The following is a 20,713-nucleotide window of genomic DNA, read 5'->3' as shown; positions in this document are numbered from 1 at the left end:
GAAAAGGCTACTTGGTAGCTAATAATAGGAGTATCATCCTCATGGTTCAACTTTTAATAAGAGAAAGTACTACCTCACATAATATTTAGTAACCCCAAAGTAGTTAAGTATTCAGACTTCCTGCTGCAATAAAACACATGAAATAATAAACAATACAGGTCCAAAAGACAAGCCTGACTGACTGAAGAACTGCACCTTGATCTAAATTCCCTGTGCAAAGCATATTTAGAAAAGTTCAGTTATGTCTGCAAGGACAGCTTCTTGTGTATTATAAATTAGTTAATATATCACATTTTTTCTTACCTGATTGGAATAAACATTAACACAAGAGACTACATAGCCAATTTTGTAATAGCAATGATATTAAAAGCCACATAATATATACACATAAGTGTTCCAGAAAGAGCAACTTCCACACCATATATTAAGGCTGCTTTTTTAATTTTCTTTCACCGAAGTCTATGCAGTAGTAACAGTCCACCATTGGGCTGGCCAGGCAGCATACCACAACTGCTCTGTAGAAGCCCTGAGAATACCATTAGATACAGGAAAGTAACGTATGAAACAATTCATGCCAAGGACCTTTGTAATCAAGTCTGAACAAAACGTAATCAGGGTCAGGATCCAAACTAAAGCCTGCCATTTGAGTAGCTCTGCTCTGGGCATACAGACTATCTCAGTATTATACTAAGCTACAAGAGAGTAGTGAAATCCCTGAAAAGCCAGCGGAGAACATACTTGCCAGAACAAGGCTTTGAGACTGCTCAAATATATCCAAAAACCACCTCATTCAAGGAAGGACAACAAGGAAGTCCTAGTTAATGCTTCTTCTGAGCTACTTATTCATTCCATCAGATAGGCAAATCATAGCTGTTCAGTCTAAAGTAATCCTTCTTGCAGGAACTCAGTAGAAGTATTAAATTGTGCTATGTACACTGGATCTGTAGTGCCTCCCAAACTAACATCACACACACAAAATTTATATATAAGGTACTACAGATCCACTTTATATAACACAATCTAGTATTTCCATTGAGTCCTTCAGAAAGTCTTCCAGCATATATATATATACACACACACATATACATACATGCTAGAAGACCACCTATTAGAACAAGGACACTAGTCATTACAAAGACTACTTCATGGTGTTAAGTTCAGGAAACATGGAAACAAACCTGGGTCCATATTGGGGTGAATTATCATAATGAAAGTAGTATCTGTAGATGTATTTGTCCAAATCCTCAAAAACCTTTTCATTATTATTTTGGTATTCCTTCATGTCTTCCAGGTAGTCCTTGACATCATTAACAAAATCAGTGAACAGCATCTGGTCATGTATAAATACCCCATTATGAAAAAACTTATTGATGAAATTTTCTAGTTCTCTCCAGTGATGAAAGTTATGTACACCTTGTTGCAAATACTTTTTCATTAGCCGATTAAATTCATCCACCCTGATAGGATCCGATACTCTGTTAAAGAGACTAATGAATTCTTGATGAGCGCATTCAAAAATACCAGAGCAGCCCTTTAGGACAGACGGATGTTTTCTATTACACAAAGGATCATCGAGATGTTTCTGTGAATCTGTATCTTTTTCAAATGTTGTAAACTGATGCTTTCTTCCATCTTTGAATTCTTTTGGCATGTTAGGTCCCCTGTAATGCATGTGCTTCAGATTCTCATAAGAGTTATGTTCTCGGTAAAAAGTTCGCGCTTTCTTGTTTGCCTCATGTCTTCTATTATTTGACTTCTTCTCCTTTTCATCAAAGATGTTTTTTGTGGTATCTTTGAAGTGTCTGAATGTAGACTTTACAGAATCAGAGAATTTTTTCAGGTTTTCTTTCACTGCTTCTTTAGCCTGCTTAATCTTTTCTTTATGGTGTCTTACAAACTCTTTCGTGGAATTTTTCATAGCATCAAAAGTTTCTTTAACTGAACCAAAAAATGATTCCTTTGATTTCCTTTTAGTCTTACTTTGCCCTTTAGCACCTTTCTTTTGTCCCTTTTCATTCATTTCTTGTTTTTCAGTTTGGTGTTTCGCTTCAACATACAGCTTCTCCCATAAGTCAGAGCGTTGTTGCTCAAAGTTTAGCTTTTTTTCTAGTTCTACTAGTCTTCCTCGCATAATTTCTATTTCTTGATTTTCTCTCAATGTATCATCATCATTAGCATTGTCAGGTGTTTGACGAGAACTTAACTGTTCCAGTTCTTTTTTTAGAGCTTCTGTAACATGACGTTCTTTGTCCAGTTCTCTCCTTAACATCTGTGCCTCTGCAAAGAGTGTTTCCTTTTGCCTAAGAAAGTTGTGGTTTCTTTGCTTTTCCTCTTCCAAATGTTCCCTTAGTTTCTGATTTTCCACTACAATAGACTCAGCGCTAGTACCTTTATCTTCTAAGTTTCTAATTTGTTGTCTTAGCTTCCTTAATTCTTCCTGAAGTGAGGCCAAAGCTTTTTCTTCCTTCTCTAGAGATTCTCTTAAGTGCTGATTTTCTGCAGTAAGACTTTTTTTTTGAGATTCAAAGGATTTCTTCTCCACTTCAGTAGAGGTCAAACACGTAGCAAGATCTCCTTTGAGTGACTAATACACAAAGAAAACAAGCAAAAATAAAACAATTAGAATTGTTACAATTTCAGCTAGAAAAATGAAGAGCAAGGTGGCCCAATCAGAGTTTACTTCTTGTTTTGGATGCAGTAACACATGTTGCAGCAAGATGCAAAAATAGAGCTAGTTTGTTTATCTCACACCAACACTTTCTTGGCAACAAAGACCACGTGAGAGGCTCCCCCTTCCAACTGGAGGTCATCACCCTCGCTTGTATTGGTTTAACTAGCTGAAGGATAGTAAACTGGGTACGTGAATTGATCCATCTTAAAAGGAAACGAAAATGTGCACGTCTGCTGCTGACTGACGTTCAGCAAACTGGCTTTACAGATTACAAAACCAAATACATTAGCAGAAGCAAGGGCATCCAACAGTTGGGGCAGACATTCAGGAACTGATTTTGAACCAAATTTGTTGCTGAAAATACACGTTCATGTAACTGTATCCTAACACAACAGTGCCAGTCTCTTGGCATCCTTGACAAACTCTAGAACTAAACATATTGAATTATGTGTAAATGCTGCTATCAGCAACATAAAAGAAAACTTTAAGAAAAAAAAAGACACACAAAGCACTCCTTAATGTTCTCTCTGAATGATCTAACAGTAAAAACCTAACAGTACAGGTTATGTATTTAAAAAATTAATAACTATTGACAATTTAGAAAGCAAATTCACAAAACCTGTAGGTTCAGCCTATAATAGTTTTTTACCAGCATGTTCTACTTTAGCTGTCTTCATTAATGACAACCTGGCATTATGTCATAAGGAAAGAGACAAGTCTCTGTGTCCAGATAACTCCTAGACTACATACATAAAAACAGTACGTTTAAACACATCCCAATAACAAATTTGATCAAAATAGAAAATCTTTGTCAAGAATTCAGGGGAAAGAAAAATGACAGTCTCAGAAAGAACTTACTAAAGAAAAAAATGTAATGGATTTGTGTGATAAATCAATTTCATTTTGTGTAAATTACACACATAATGACAGAATAACTCAATGACTTCCAGCTAAACTCATACCTACCCCCACTTTATGATACACTTTATCTGCTTGCTCTTGTTGGCACTGGTAAAGGTCATCTTTCAGATCCTTTAATTCACGTGTCTTTGCCACCAGCTGCTGACGTTTCTGGATCTGTATTGTACCTACAAAGATGAAAACTTTCTTTTGATAGTCTGACTTACATTATGTAGTTAGAGGAACAGATGAACCTAAACATCACCTTCATTTTCTCTGCAAATTCAAAACCATTCTTACCTTGCCATTTCTGCCTAGTACTTACTAGTAACTGTTAGCTGTAACAAAATAAAGATTATAAAACCAGACTGTTACATACTGATTCTGTTTCTTCCAATGCTAAACAATTTCTCAGACCCAAAAATTTGCTATTACACTGTCTTTTATTTGACGATAACAAATGAAGGAATTTTGGAACACTACATAGAAATAAGTTAGATACAAAACAACAAAAGTTATGCAGGAAAGGATATATGTGATTTTTTTGTGGATTTTTTTTTTTTTTTTAGTAACATGCAAGCCAATCAGGATAAAAGGGAGACCGTTAGTCCATGCATTATCCATTTCAGAACTACAACTTTTACTGTTAAGTAAAGTTACATGAATAAGAATAAGAGGATATTAGCACAGCAAGTATTTGCAGGCTCTATGTTGTCATTCTTATCCATGAGTGAAGGCTGAAGAGTAAGCAAATATCCTATCTTTCAGTTGTCAGATAAATGCTGAGACACACTAGTTTTCTGAAAAAATACCTTCATTGTACTAGCCACCAATTTCTCTGTCACGTAAAACTTCTTCACTGATACTTCCCTACCTATACACATTCCGTAAATCCTAACACTGATGTAGTTTTTATTTCTTTGCTTTTAAGATTCTCTTGAATTGTCTCTACAGCAGATGGCAACAGCAAGTGTTAGGTATTTCTTTCAAAACCAATGCAGCATATGCAGAGTTCTATTTCTGTATTTGAAGGGGGGGTGTGTATTATTAAACAGAAGAAATTCTACAAAACTACTACACTGAGGAATTTTTTGTGCTCTCAATTTCTATTAAATGCATGATCAAGTATGACTTAAACCAAGACAGTGCTCTATTAATCCAGTTGAACCTCAATAATTCAATTCAGCTAAGGGAAAGCAACATTTTTACAGCAATGATTTTAAGTTTGCGACTCCTAATAAACATTTATTGAAGTATAGATCGTTGCATAAGTGAATTTAAGTATACTGACAGTAAATTTGGTTATCATATTTACGTTTTATACATACTTTTGAAGTAGTCCATTGATCCTAAGAATCTGAACATTGCCTCTGAAAAATCATCATTTAGTGTAAAGGGTTCATGTTAAAGAGGAACCTGAATTACAGAAAAACACTTAAACTCTGTTTGTCTCCTTATTTCCTTAAAAGGAAATCTGAATGCAAGCACAGCATCCACAATACATCACTCATGGTTCTTACCTTCAGGTTTACCTAAGAACAAAAGAAGTCAGGGTCAACTGAAAATTATTATAAATCTCAAAATAAATGTCAAAATTTAGACCCCTAACAATTAGTCAAACTCAAATCTTATTAGAATCATATTCACAGTCTCAATTGAATCACAAGTCTTCTTATGAAGGCATATTTTCATAAAAAACTAAAACTACTCAGGAAATATTAGATAAAAATAAATGCCCTCTATCACTTTTATCATAACACACATATCTTAGAAGATCAGGATTGCACTACGTAGATTTAGATCTGTAATGAGTTCTGCTGTTTTGTTAAATGTAGTAACAATCTGTGTAATGCTTAACTTCAGGCAACACACTGAACACAGAAAAATTGCTGCTATCCTGGATTCCCTAAACCACTCTGGCATTGCAAGGACAACTACAGCGTATTTTTCTCCACTGGAGAGAGAAAAATATTGATACTATGAACTCCTGTAAAAAATATGCCTTGCTCTTACATTTCCCAGATAAGTACATACGGGACAAAAGCCTGAAATAACTCTGTGAATGCTGTTAGGAATTACAAGCGCTACCACAAATTTATTTCAAAAGAAAAGATGTGAAAAATGAAGGGTACATACTGCATTATGAGAACAAGAAATATCTATCTGGAAGGGCAACCAAAAATTAATTTTATTTACTTAAATTTGAAAGTAGCGTATATTAAATACAAGTGCACCACTGAACGGCCTCCCTATACCATCCATACATTAACATTCGCTTTTTCTCATTTTAGGTTTAGATTGTTAGCAGAGAAGAAGAAAAAAAAAAATCAGAGTCACAATAAAATGGTATTTGTTATGCAAAATGTTGATTCTATGTATTTTATTTTCTATAAACTCACCATAGAAGTGTCCAAAGCCCATGCTGATTGCAATCACCAAAGCTAGTATGATGCATCTGTTAAGGCCGCTACTGAACTGGCGTTTGTGCTGCTCTTCTCTGGGAGGTTCAGACTCTGGTTCAGCAGGTGACTCACCCTCAGCCTCGAAGCTAGAGATCAGCCTCTTCTTAGCCCAACGTTTTCGTACTGTGGGACTGGACTGATTGCTAGTTTCATCACTACTCGATTCATCATTGCTAGCCTGAGACGAAAAACTGAAAACCAACATAGAACAGTCTTTAAAATGCATTAATTGTTGCAAAAAATCAATTTGAGTACCAAAATCCATCATATTTATGCAAAATGTATTTGGCATTTATCTTACAGCACATTAATAAAACAAAATAAAAATTCTCAATGTGATAGTTTATGCTGGATATTATGCAAGGAATGCTTGATCTCCAAAGTTGAAATTTCATTTTTTAAAAGGAAAAGATACAGTCATGACATCATCAGCAAAAAACTGTATGGCACTTCCCCATACCTTATCATTCACTCATAAGCAAGTGTTTCTTTCAGACAATCCTGCCTCTTAAAACACCTACATGTACTGCCTCTGCAAATTCTTGAGAGGTAGAAAGGTTAAGAATTCAGTTTTCCTTCTCTTACAGATATTGAGACTGAACTATTTAATAACAAAAGAGCAACAGAAAGGCTTGCTAAAAGAAAGCCTCCTAAAAGACAGACATGGTTTTATTATATACTCTGAAAAAACTTCATTCTGCGACCTACATGCAGCTGCAGACAAAATTCCATTGAACTTCCATTAATGTAGGTATTATAAATACCCAAGCAAAGTTTTGCATTGCAAATTTATTTAAATATGTAATTTTGTTTACATTTAATATCTACCATATACTACCTATTAATATCTTCACCGGCCTTTCAAAAAAGCCATTTTCAACCACTACTGCACAGGAAAAGAACCACTCAGGTGCTTCTGTGTTTCTCTCCCTAAGACTCTGAATCCAAAATGCTTCTATTACCTGACTGATGTTTTGGAAGATTGAATCAGCCAAGATAGAGATAAGAATAAATTCTAACCATAAGAAATCTCTTTTATAGCATTTTTGTAAAATGGTATTTGTGACACCATTTGTATGTGCATGTTCCTATGGCCCAAAAGCCATATATTCTAACTGGGAAAATAACAAAAGAGCCATAATTGTTTGTTGCTATTAGTGGTACAAATGCTTGCTGCATATATCGTAAATAAATTTCTAAAATCCAGTATATAAGTAATGATTATTTAATCTCCCTCCTTTGAAAGCATCATTTTCAAGTGTAAGGCAGATATCATGGGGAAGCAGTAGCAGGATGAAAAAGCAGCTTTCCAATATCTATGTTGATGTACCTTATTCACATGCCTGAAATAGACTCAATGTGATCAACGGAGCCTCCAGCACATGTCGAAGTGCTACTGCTCAGACACTAAATTTGATGCCCACAATTACGCAATGCTAATGCTCCTTCTAGAAATATGGTTGTTCATTCTTGTATCAGAGATCATTGCTCAAATATAATATAAATACAGAGTTACTGTCCTTGAACATTTCACAACTGAAAATCATTTCTTTGAGCAAAGCCATGCACCCATCACTGAACAGACAAGAATGCAAAGCAGTGCTAGCCATTATCTATAAAAAGCATTACCGATTAAGATTCTTCACTGAAAATAAATTCCAACTTAATAGAAGTGATTGCATCAATCCCCAAAAAGATTGCCAATTAGTATCTAGAATACATGTCTACTTTCCAACTCCATGGACAAGCAACATGTCAGATAATGAAAGATAACTTCCTCTCTTACTAAAAAAAATCCATTTTAGTCAATTAGTCAAACCAGACTGACCAAGCAGACACTGCGATAAAGACAAATCACTTGAGCAGCTACTCCACATGCAGATTCTTAAATGAATTTATATAGCTTGGCAGAAAAGGACACTATTTTAGAATCAGTCATTTAAGCAGATGCATACATAATTCCCCAGTCCTGGACAATAATGACAAGCATTCAGAAATTAGTCAGGAGAGAGGTATTTTACTAGAACGCAGAGGTCAGACATTATAAAGGATTATGCAGGACATATTTCGTAAGACAGTGTTATTATTGCTTTTTTTTTTTTTTTTTAGGATTTTTCAACAACCAAAGAAGCTTACACACATGGAATACAAAAGTGGTTAAGGAACAAGCTGCTTCTACCCAAATGGGAAATTCTTTGATATACACTGGACAGCAAAGTATAGGAAAGGGAAAAAAAAAAAAAAACAAACAACCAAACAAAACCCCAGACAATCAGAAAGCAAACAGAAAACACCATAAGACACTTAGAGCCATTCATAAACACTTACTGGCAAGTTGTCAAAAGCATTACACTTTCAGGCAAGAACGACATTGCCTTACAGCTGCTGTAAGAATGCAGTACAAAGCTGTACTCTAACATTCACACGATAAAAAGGAGTATAAATGAAACAAAGTGTGACCACAGTAGCAGTCCAAAATTCTAGCTTCTGCTATGATTTTGAAGTGTCAGATCTACACTAGAAACCAGAGGAAGTAACAATGTCAGTTAAGAATGTGATTTTCTTCAACGTTTCTCCACAGACATGTCTCAAGCCTAGATGTAGTTTATTTCAGTATAGGAGCGCTTCTGCTAGTTAACTTCATTCATGAAGCAATATTAAAACATTTCTGTTTGCATGTCGACAACAGCCTAAACAGGAATTGGTTTGCAAGTAAAAGTGGCAGAAAATCCTTGTACAATGTTTTAGTATCTACACTAGGAAAATCTGAAGCTCATCCTTTTCCAGTACAATAGAAAACTCAACAAGAAGTGGATGACAAAGATTTCCATTGCCAAAAAGTGGCATGAAAATTTTGACTGCTAAAACTCTGGCATTTAAAATAAATGCAAAAGTACTCCAGACATTTTCTATAATACTTGGTCAATCAAACACACAGCACTAAGACCATGCTGAAATCAGCTTAAGTTAGAAGGAACATATTCTTTTTGCCAGTTACATATAGATTTGGAATCCAACAAGAACCATTCATTTAAATGGTCAAGCATACATATTAAAATGTAATACAAAGCTTACTGACGCCCATTCCAAATTTACATATAAGTAACTTTTTGCAAAAAAGCAAATAAAACACTGACAGCTTAGCCAAATTCTTCAGTGAGGACTGACTTTCAGCATCTGTTTGGAATATCATTACTGTAAGATCAAGTCAGATTGCTACTGATAATTTTAAGAACACTCCATGCAAGCCATACGCAATCAGCTTTACACAAGCTGATCAAATTTAATCACACCACCTTGGAAAGGAAGACTGTGAGACACATGCTCTTTCACCTCATTTCCCCATCCCCTTACACAACCAGGAATCTTCCTCAGCTTCTCCAGCCAAGTGACTTTTGTGTACAAAAACATGGGGGGGAAAAAAAAAACAACATTTTTAGAACTCAGCCCTAAAAGAAAAATGTCAACCAAATTTTAGAGTGAAAATTAAGTCAAGTCATCCAGAGACTTAAAGAAGGCAACAGCTTTTTTATAATCATCACTAGTCATAATTAGATGCTAAGCTGTGATTTTCTGATTCCAATGGATACTATACAGATATATGAACCTTTAATGATGCTTTATTCTACTTCTAAGATAAAACAGTATTTTAAGAAAAATCCTGTTCTTGTAATAAACTTACTTTGAAAGGTAAAAATCTGTTACACAGAAGTGTTATGGAGAATAAAGAGAATAGAAAAGATTACAAATAAGCAGCCAAACAGAAATAAAATGAAGACTAGAGAGCTAGAGTAACACAACAGTAAGGTTTTTTTGTTTGGGTTTATTGGGGTTTGTCTTTGCTTGTTTGTTTTTAATGGGCCAAATGTTCATATCCTTCCTCCTGAATATCATGTGTTGCATTTCTGCTTAGTACTGGGAGTTTCTTAAAATATATGTATGTTCTACATAGCTATGAAGGTAAGCAAAAAGTTTTTGTAGTCATGCTGCTATTAGCCCTCATGGCCCCAAAAATCAACTCTCTCCCAGTTGCTAGTTATTTATACCAACTCTACAAAAGCAAAAAAAAAATTGCCAGGAGAAAACCTACAATTTTCTATGAACTAAAAGTCATTTTAATTCTCAAAAATATGCTAGAAATTTAGTTTCTATTTAAAAGAGTGAACACTTAATGGGACAGAATGCTTTCAAATAAAAAGGTTGCAGACATATATTTGGACAAAGTTTTAGAGTTAGGGCAACTAGAGTTGTCCTAGAGACTGCAAATACTCGGACATGTACTCAACAAGACCAATTTTCTTCCCCTCTCCACACAAAGAAGGTTCCCTAAGCAAAACTTCCCCCCCACCCCCATGACATTTTTGCACAGAGCTGCTTAGTAATTTATTGCTCTTACCAGTTTCTAGATGGGAAAACGCATATTGACTGCTAGAGGAGGAACCCATGTTAAAATCCTCTGAACTTTGAGCTTCTTCACCATCAGCTGGAGCTTCTTCCTGACTTTGAGGGTCTTCTGGTTTTGGAGCTTCAAGTGTAACAATGTCAGAATCATCGCTCATAGTTCCAACGCAGAATCCATCATCAGGGATTTTTTCTTTCTTTCCCTAGGGAAATGGACAACGTAAAAATTATTCCGATACATACAATATAACGTAATCTAAAAACAGAAAAGCAAGAATTCTTAATGCTTTACAAAAAGGAAAAAAAAAAATCAGTATCTTTATTTTAACGCCTTTAAAACATTGTTTGGCATTGTCACATAGGGCTTACAGAAGCTTCGGAATAATATAATATAATTTACCTCTGGAACTGTCTGAGTTTCCTCAAAAGCAGACAGAGTATTATCTACCACTGGTATCTCTCCACTGTTGCACTGAGCTATATAAACAAAAAGAAAAAACAAACAAACATGGGATTAAAACCAGTAACTCCACAAATTATGCCCACTCCCATATAATATTAAAATATGTATAATTGTGAGAGATTTCTAATATCTACTCATATCAGGGAAGGTTTTCTAAAAATACACTAAATCTCATTTTTAATATCCCTCTAACAAACATCAGAATCCAATTTGTCATTGTGTAATACAAAGTTTTGGAGGACACAAACTCAAATGCTCATACTGATCATAATGCAAGTAACCTATAAACGAAAAACACTGATAAAAACCAACACTATACCGTAAGTTGATACCACAGTACATTTGTATGCTAGGAGAATTAAAATATTTTCCAGATAGTCATTGGAGTTTGAGTGTCTAGTCCTGTTTCTACAAGGAGAGGTTAGGAATTTGCAAACATGGCCAAGCTCAAATTCAGTCAACTGCACGCCGAACCTATTGAGTCTGTGTTTTCATGCCAGTATGAACAAAATGAGTACTAAATTTAGTAATTAAAATAAGTGGCAGGATTTTCATTATATTAATATGCACCAGACTTACACTTTCAAATCAAGAAGTGCTAACACAGTGCCAAAATGTTATTTTTTAGGTGTAAAAGCATTGATGGTTCCTTCCAAATTACTCTTATTTGATCTATGACATTATTAAGGAACGGTTAACATAGTAAATTCCTATTATCAATAACTCTTCGGTAAACTATCTTCCAGCAACACCAGTGCATACTATTCTATAACACACCTAAAGTATTGACAAAATGAAAGACATTCTACTAATTTCATCTATTTAATGAAAAAAATACTTTTATAAAGTTGATGACTGAATATTTTCCATAACACTGATTGAGCAAGCACTTTGACAGAGGCCTACAAAGCATACAAACTCTATTAAAAATACTAATTTTGTGCCAATGCTACAACAGACACCTATTTTATGGAACTGCTCCTCTTTTTAATAGCTTACCTTGCAAACCAATTGGTTGCTCCTCTTCTTGCAAAGAAGCGTATTCTTCTGAAACAAACTCATGGTTATCATTTGTGCTTCCATTTTCTGAAGTCACTGTCTCTATGTCAGAACCCTAGAGTTGAGTTTTAAATGAACATTACAGTTACTAGGGTTTTCATCAGTAAAGTAGAAGGAAAGGGTTACAAAAAAAACAGAACACTAATAATAATAAAAACAAAAGAAAAGAATAATAACCTTTAAAACTGAAGAAGATTTTAAGCAAAGAAAAGCTAAAAAAAAAAAAAAAAAGGCAAAGAAATACCAAGTAATTAACTAGAGGGAAACAACTGCTAGTGTGTAACATTTAGGATCACCACTGAAAAAAAGGCAAAGGAGGAGAATTCTAGGGGAAAAAAAAAAAGGCAATTTAGGCATCAATTAACAACTATGCTAAGTATTTTAAATAACTATTTTCTATTAGCTTTATTAGATCTTATTTATTAAATAGAATTTAGAGAAACAGAGGAGGTGGTCAAATGAGTTTTGAATATGTGATCTAATTCTTGCACACATGTCCATGTATTGGATGTAAATACACACACCTCCAAAAAAAATGGAACTTCAAGAGTACCATCATGAACTCTGGTAACAGTACCAGAAAAAAAAGGTATAACTCTGCTCCATCTCAAATTCCTGTCAGCGAATTTGAATGACTGTTTTAATAGTACATCTCTGACACCAGGAAAACAAATATTTATACAATCTCTAAATTGGATTTCTGTCTTTAATCCAGAAAGGAGCCTTAGCTATTAGTCAGCTGCCAGTCAGCAACAACCTCAGAGCAAAACAGGAACTGAAAATAAACAACGCTTGGAGACTGCAGGGCACTAAAGGCAAGGTTGACAACTCTAAATATTTAATATTCATATTGTAATTTTTGTTTAAAAGAACAGATGGAACACAAGTAAGGTTATTAGAAAACTATAAACATGCAACACATAACTGAAAAATACTAAGTCACTCTGATCCATAAATAACTTGAGCTGTTTTTATAAACAGAGATAGTTATTTTTGCAATAGCAGGTGTGAAATTACAGTAGTAGTAAAACCTCCAGATCAGTTTCCCTAGATGTCTCAATTCAGGACTCAAGCAAACATCTTTTTGTTTTTAAGAGGAGACTGTACTTCAGGAAGATGAGATACCTCAAAGAGTTGCATAAGATACGTTCTACAATCACATTACAAAGTTATGTTCCTTTTTAAAAGGCTTCAAAAATTAACTACTTTAGTAATTTGACAAATATTTTTTTTTCTTTTGACTACAAAAGTATCACAATTTTAATCTCACATGTTTTGCAGAAATTCACCACTCAATTATAAGTAACTTACTAAAATCTAAGTGAAATCTCAGGAAAGAAAATACAAAGTTATTTGGGGTTTTTGGCTTGATTAAGTTTTATAGATAGGTATATAGATTTATTACATGACAATTGTTCTCTGGTGTAATAGAACCATTACTTTCATTTCTTAAATTGTGAAGAAGAAAAAAAAAACAACAAAAATTTAGTCTGCCCAGGCTCCACAACAAGGCAAACACCAAGAACGTAGCTTAAAACAGATGAAAATTTTAGCTAAAATACCAAGAAACTGGGTTAGCTGAGTACAAGGTAAGCCATTCTTTTTTAAACATGTGCCGTTTGGTGTGGATGTCTGAACTCTCCGATTCGCTTTATTTGTTGCTAGACCTCCATCACCTTTCCATTTCATCAACAGCAAAGAGCTTGAGAAAGGATACTGTTACTTCACTACACTCTTTTTCCTACACTCCTACACAAAATTCACAGGTCCTTTCTTAAGAGCAGTCCAGTGATACACACCATCACTTCTCTGTTCAAAGCAGATACTAAATTCAGCACACACAGCTGTCAGTTCTCTATCACAATCAACCCAATTGCTATTTCTTGCCACTCTTGGTGTCTTTGTAAATGGCAAAACAAATGCAGAAACTGATTCTGTTGTGTCAACATCAATACAGGTCGCAATAATATGCGAGAAACTAATACTATAGTATTTCAAATTTGTTTAATCCTTAGCTCTTGCCCTTTCCTAAATATCCAAATCATTTTCCTGAAGTATACAGTAGTCCACATGTCACCCCTTTCCTGGATAACAAGTGTTTGAAGGGTATCTAGCCATCCCATTCATTCTACTTTTTTCATCATCATATTCAAAGCTGTCTTGCTGGGAGAACGCCAATAATGGGAGCTCTTAAATACCAGTGTTTTCCCACCCCAATCAGAATGATTTTATTTCTTTTAATTAGGGAAGAGTAACTGGTAACAGAAAATCCCTACACCACAGAAACCTGTTCTGCTTTGGCTAGACAAATCCCTGCCTTCCTACAATTTTTTATTATATTATTTATTTAGACTGCATAACACATTTTCAGGTACAGTGTAAAATAACCATCCCAAGTATGAAAATAAAGCCTGCGATTTACAGCTGAATAACCCAACTGTTGTAGCCAACTTCTAAATCCTTCCACTTTTATTAGAAGTCTCTGAAGTCTGGCAGCCTGTGCACTCCTGTGCCCTACTTGGTCTTGAGGACCGGAGTGAGTGGGTTTTCTGTTTCATTTTTGGTGACAGGATTCCTAACTTGTCATCCAACCCAAAACAAGGAAAAGAAGTTTTAACCATCTCTTAAATACTACTTTGCTGCCAACAGAAGTGAAACCATAAGCCACACACCATATCTCTCACTTTTGAAACTGAACTGAGCTTTCAAAACTTGAGTACAATCACAAGCTTGCAATGGCTTGCCTTTCGAATTACCCAGGTTTTCATTATAATCTGCAAATAGGAGAGTGTGCACTGAAGGAGAAACAGCTGATCACTACCCATGATCTCTTCCCATTATCTCCTGCTTTTCTCCTATGAATGAAATATCTCAAGTACTGTTCCTTGAAATGTTTTGGGGCAGGCACCAAGAAGATACAGTCAATATTTAAGCGTCATTCCAGGAAAACAGTTAACCAATCTGCTCTGAGGATTCTGGCCCAATAAACTGCTCAGTTTGCAAGGCAATGCTAAATACTTAAAAAAGAAAACAAATAAAAAAAAACAAACCAGCCCATACTATACCCACACATCAGCCAAGATCTGAAGAGATAAAAAAAGTCCTCAGGACTAAAGCAGAACAGTATATTGGAGGTCCACACTAACAGGTAGGGCCCCTGAGAGTTTCTGAGCAACTTAGGCCTGCCTTGTTCACCCCTAGGAGAAAGTACAATAAAACATTAATCTCACCTAACTTCAAGTGTCTACACCTGAGCCAACTCTTCAAGGCACCTTTACGATCAATACAGTCAGTGGGTCAAGACAGCAAGTCATTTGATCAAACGTAAGTGCTGACCTTAGCTGCTCTCTAGACTACATTAATTCTATTTATTTAATCTATACAATGCAAACATAGAAACCAACATCAGATTTAGACGCCTACCCTGCAGACACCTACGCAACAACGAATCCCTTCCCAACAGACTTTTAATTGCTTCACTTTTCGGAAGGAAAAGAAGAAATATATTAGAAACAACAGACAAGTTACATAGAATGTCAATGTTTCCTGGAAAGATGGAACAAAGGAGAGCATCTCATAAAATTCTAGCAATTCTTCAAAGTAAAATCTTTGAAGAAAAAAATTATTCCTTTAAATAACAAAATTCGTATCAGCTACAGTAAAGGATACACGTTTTTAAACAGTAGGTTTATGTTTTCTTATTTATAAATCTCTTCTCTATATTATCTGTTGATATGCAAGACCCACATAAAACAAAAACTAAGAAGCTGAAATAATATTTTACTGCATATGGCTAGTCTTAAACTGACAGAACTTTTTTAATTTGAGATTGGGTACCTCATAATTGATGACAGTCCAGCCACAAGATGAATCACTGTCACTGGAATTTTCACACATTTTCAAAGCACACTGCAAGTAAAAGTAAAAGTAAAATCTTTTAACATGCAAGACACGTAATTTCACTGCTCTGTTGAAAAAAATAAAGAAACAGAAAAATCCAAATTATGATGTTATAGAACACTATACTAACTCATAAACAGTTATTCTGAAATTGGGGAAAAAAAAAAAGAGATAATAAAAGTTTAGAAAGAAAATATGTTCTTTTGTACGTATTTCCTACTATCTTTTTTATACTTGGAGCAAATATGGCTTTCCTAGGTACATACCTATGTTAGCCAGCCAAAAAGCTCTTAGACTAGCTAAAAACACACATGCACAAGGCTAGCCAATAAATCAGTAATTAAATTTAAAATTTGTCTGTAGAATCATTAAGACATGTTTCAGTAGGTGAAGTCATTTCTGAATTACTACACGCACAGAAACTACAGTTTATTCAAGCAAAACACTTTTTTTTGTGGAGAAGACACAAACTAGGATCTTTTGGAACTAATTCTCTCCAGCCACTGGGCAAAACAGTATTTCATGTTTCTTCCACTCCTTTCAAGTACTCTTAAAAATACTGATTCTGAGGAAAATTGAGAGAGTACCGGGAGAGTACAAAAACAGAACGAAAAAACCTGAAGTACAAATTTTCCTTGTTACAATACTACTGAATGACTTTGGTAGTTATTTTCAGAAGAGAGCTGTCTGGCTGAAGCTGCCTGTTTATTTTTTCTCCTGTACCAGGACTACAGAGTATTCATTATTGTTACACATTCAGATTATTTTTTAAAGTTCTTAATGAACAGAAAGACTTTAAAAAAAAAATGACGCATTTCTTGCTCCTTAAAATAAAAATATATTAAGTTGTTAAATAAAATCTACTATAGATTTATCTTGGGGAAAAAAAAACACTTCCCAAAAATAGAACAATTTCCAATCAATTGTGTGTTAAGTTATGCATCCAATGTAATAAAACAGCAAAAGAAATCATGGTTCAATAAAGCTGTCAATACAATCATCATTTTATAGAAAAGCAGAGAGTTCTGAGAACTTCAGACATCTGCTTTATTTCCCACACCTAGTTACTTCCAGTAAGAACACAGAGAAAAGCACCAATTTGTTTAAATTTATTTACTCTCTACTTTATTATCAGTTCTGTCTTTACTCCCAGTTAACACAGAAAATACACACAAACCTTGAATTAGAACATCTAAATATGCCAGTGTGGACAGAAATTTGCACAACAAAATACGAAACTTTCAATTCTGTTTCGGTTTCTTAAAAAATACACTAAACATTTGTCTCATATCTCTGCATTATGGTAGTTATCGTACATTTTTCTAACATAACATCTTTTCCTCATCAACTTCAACTAATATATTTGGGGTTGCTCTGTAAAAGAGGCAATGGTGACAATCACAACCACAGTTTATAAAGCAAAAATATTCACTAACAATCCACTTGGGTATCAAACTTACAGAGAAACTGGATTTCCATTTATTATAAAGCCCTACTTCGAATATGGTTGTCATTTTCCTTTAGATCTTTTTCTTCCTTCATTAGTGCTTTTCCTGGAATCTCAGCTAGGGAACATCGGGGTGGGGGGAGCTGTGGGGTTTTTTGGGGGTTGGTTGTTTTGTTTTGTTTTTTATAATCATACTGTATTCAATCAAAATTTTTTTAATCATTACTGGTTTTTAAATCATACTTCTTCAATCATCAAAATAACAAATGTCCAAATGGTAAACACTGTGTTCCAGAGTTCTCATGAGACATCAACATCTGCTTGCCGTCTTTAAATTATTTTGAATTTTTCCAGGCATTCAGCAGCAGTATTCCTTTCAGAGGAAGGTAACTACCAGCACCAGAACTTGCCACCTATCAGAAACATCTCTGGCTATGTTGCAAAAACTGCACTCGTGATCTGAAATTATCTTTTAAGAATTCTCATCAGTATAAAAACATTCCTGTTTAATTATTCTACAGTTCAGTGAACAGAGCGATCATAAGAGTACCAAATTTATTGTCATTGAAAACCAAGCCTTTTGTGTAACCACAGGCGGCTACCCAGTACTTACTAGCGAGCCTGATCTCCACTGTGGAAGAAATTCAGGCTGAGGTTTCATAACATGGCAATTCTAGTGTTAGTGTATCTCAGTGCTGGATGAAAAACAATGAAGACACATAATGCAAATCCTTTAATAGACAAAAAAAAAATCTGTTGATACAAGTCATTTACAAATTTTGAAAGGGCAAGTTTTAACAGCAGACTCTGTGCTGGACATTGTAACGTCTGTCTTCCTCCAGCTAACTCAGCATTTCATCATGGGCCCTGGCTAACTCAACATAAATGCTATCGTGTTCTCCCCCTCCATCCAGATCACAGACTGACAGGTAATTGAGCACTGCATAAAACCAAGTCTATTGAATACACAACCACAGCCCCAGGATCAGAGCATTAAATATCTGTCTTCCCTTCCCAAACCAAAGCTTCAGGACCTAACTATGTGGGTAGTGGCATAACCAAAACATATTAAAAAAAAACAGAGGAACAAGCAGACAAACAATCATTTTCTGTTACTTGCTAGCCTTGATAAATGGCCTTGAGTTAAAAGTCCCTTATCTCATATTCAACCAGAATATTATACTAATACAGCATATTTAACTGTATACAGGTGATCAATCTCCAAAATAGAAAAATTTTTAATATCAAGAAAAAGAATGGAATAAAAAAAGAATAGTTACAAAATCACTGAGGTTTAGGGGTAGAACTGCTAAATTTATCAAAATTATGATGATAAAACAGCATGACATCAGACTGAAGGGCATCTCTAGGGTCACTATATTCCTAAGAAGCACATTCAGCAAACATACATGTGCAAAAGAGTTATCAAAAGTAAAGCATTTTATTAATTACAATTAGTTAGCTCTAAAAGAACAAAACAGCCTAAAAAGCTTTAATAAAAGTACCTAGGTACAGTGTTCCTAAACTTCAATCAGCTAGAGTAAACAGCTGTTTTCTGTAGAAGATTAATAAAACCCATATAGTCATAACTAAATCTGAAGTCAAATCCAGTCACTTAAGTAAACTGAAATACAGAAGACTAATCTGAGCCCAATGGCTAAATTGACCTACTCACAAAATCTTCACCAGCTTGTATTCTCCACCACCAAATGACAAAGACCCACTAAGAAGCAGTATGCTTTTCCTACCAGCCCAAAGGTGCTGCATACAGTTGGTACTGTCTTCCTGAATGCAAGCTATTTTTAAAAAGTAGCTTTGGGCAGGAATTAAACAGACATGAAGCCTTCAAACTTCCTAATGAATCAAGATGATGCTAATGGGTTCTAGTCCAGTAACAGCAGAGGTAACTGGAGGATAGAGTATTCCGCATCTCCCGTATGTCAGGCCAAGCCAGAAGCAAAGATTGAAAAAAAAAAAAGAAAAATACACCCCCTACACACAGCTTCATTGGTTTGGCTTCTCACTAAATACCTCCATTGCCACTATTTTTCAAAAGAAGGTCACAGTTCAAGTTGTTCTATACTCCAGTTTAAACTGGAAGCAAAGCTGATTCTAGGCCCACGAATGTCCTACGCTCTCAGTGACATCGCCTTTTAAATTTCTACCTAGACAAAATACATATCCATTATACTGAGAGTTCAACCTCTATGTATTTTTATTGGGGGTGGAGGCAGGGGATCAGAAGTGTGAACTACCTTCCTAACCTTAGTCAAATGCAAACCAGAGCATAAGGTGTAAAAGTTTACAGCCATATGTATTGTTGTTAATGTAATACCAAGTTATCCCATATATCTATATAAAAATAAACACGAGACACCACATCCTATTTATCCACTGTGAAGCAGAATAAATACCAGTCTCTCAAAGAATAACCATTCCAGTCTAAACAAACTCCCAAGTTCTTCCATCTTAAAAGAGGATTTCCTAGACTAAAAAAAACCCCTCAATAAGCGTTGACAAAGAAAAAGATGAACAACAAGGCACCGATAGGAATCGGTGTTCTCTAGAGTTTGCTGTGCTGTCATTCCAAGTAAAAACTCACAGTTCTCTTCTACAGCAGCTTCTTTGTCGAGCAGCAGAAATAAAAACTTGTTATAGTGATATTATACTTCAGGTTTTTCATGCAAGTTTATTATTTCTACTAAGCAGTATAATTTCTTTCCCAAAGCAACATTCTTCTTTATGAATGCATTTAGCAACCCATAAAGACTACTTCCTTGTTATGATTTCCAGTAAGGCAAACGTGGCTTCTAAAGGCCAACCCACCCCAAAGCCGGGCACTCCCTGCTCAGCACCCCTTACTCCTCTCTCATAGGTGTTATCACACCTGCCACAGAAAGCGGCACGGTGCCAGAACAGTTAAAGCGACAAGAGCACAGTTTATGAAACAGAACGCCTTGCATCAGCCAGAGAAGCAAAGGCAGATGACGAAAGAGAAGGAAGTTGGCAAACGCTGGCGGCCCGGGCCGGGGCCGGGGCCGGGGCCGGGGCCGGCACGGCGGGGAACGCCGCCCGCGGAGCCCGCTCGGCCGCCGCAGAGATGCGGCCGCCCCGCAGCGCCCCGGTTACTCGCTCCCTGCGACCGACAGCGGCTGCCCCGGCCCCAGCGCCGCCGGGCTTTGCCCCGCTCCAGGCAACCCTCCGCACCCTCGGCCGCCGCGCTCCCTGGGAGGCCGCGCACCGAGGCCAGGCCGGAGGGCGGCCGCCCCCCCGCGGGCCGGTCCCACCGCCTACCTGAGCGCGGCCCCGAGCGGGGCCCTGCACGGACGAGGGGCCACCGGCTGCAGCCGCCAGTGACGCCGTCGAAAACACCACCGACCCGCCCGGCCCGGCGCCTGCGCACGGCGGCG

At 36.0% G+C, this 20,713-nt stretch overlaps 1 protein-coding gene across 1 annotated transcript in view; it reads right to left on the bottom strand.

Annotated features, from left to right (window-relative positions):
• CCPG1 (cell cycle progression 1) overlaps nt 1-20,713 on the bottom strand; it is a 22,198-nt gene extending 1,485 nt beyond the window's left edge. The window contains exons 1-9 of the mRNA XM_068410208.1: nt 20,598-20,713; nt 15,794-15,865; nt 11,897-12,011; nt 10,835-10,911; nt 10,430-10,637; nt 9,302-9,425; nt 5,971-6,224; nt 3,638-3,759; nt 1,179-2,584 (exon numbers count right to left, since the gene is read on the bottom strand). Coding sequence (XP_068266309.1) covers nt 1,179-2,584; nt 3,638-3,759; nt 5,971-6,224; nt 9,302-9,425; nt 10,430-10,637; nt 10,835-10,911; nt 11,897-12,011; nt 15,794-15,853 — 2,366 coding nt within the window. The 5' untranslated portion in view covers nt 15,854-15,865; nt 20,598-20,713. The remainder of the gene's footprint in view (nt 1-1,178; nt 2,585-3,637; nt 3,760-5,970; nt 6,225-9,301; nt 9,426-10,429; nt 10,638-10,834; nt 10,912-11,896; nt 12,012-15,793; nt 15,866-20,597) is intronic.

Source organism: Nyctibius grandis, chromosome 11 (genome assembly GCF_013368605.1).
Source record: "Nyctibius grandis isolate bNycGra1 chromosome 11, bNycGra1.pri, whole genome shotgun sequence".
Taxonomy (NCBI): Eukaryota; Metazoa; Chordata; class Aves; order Nyctibiiformes; family Nyctibiidae; genus Nyctibius; species Nyctibius grandis.
This window is presented reverse-complemented; position numbering and strand designations above follow the sequence as displayed.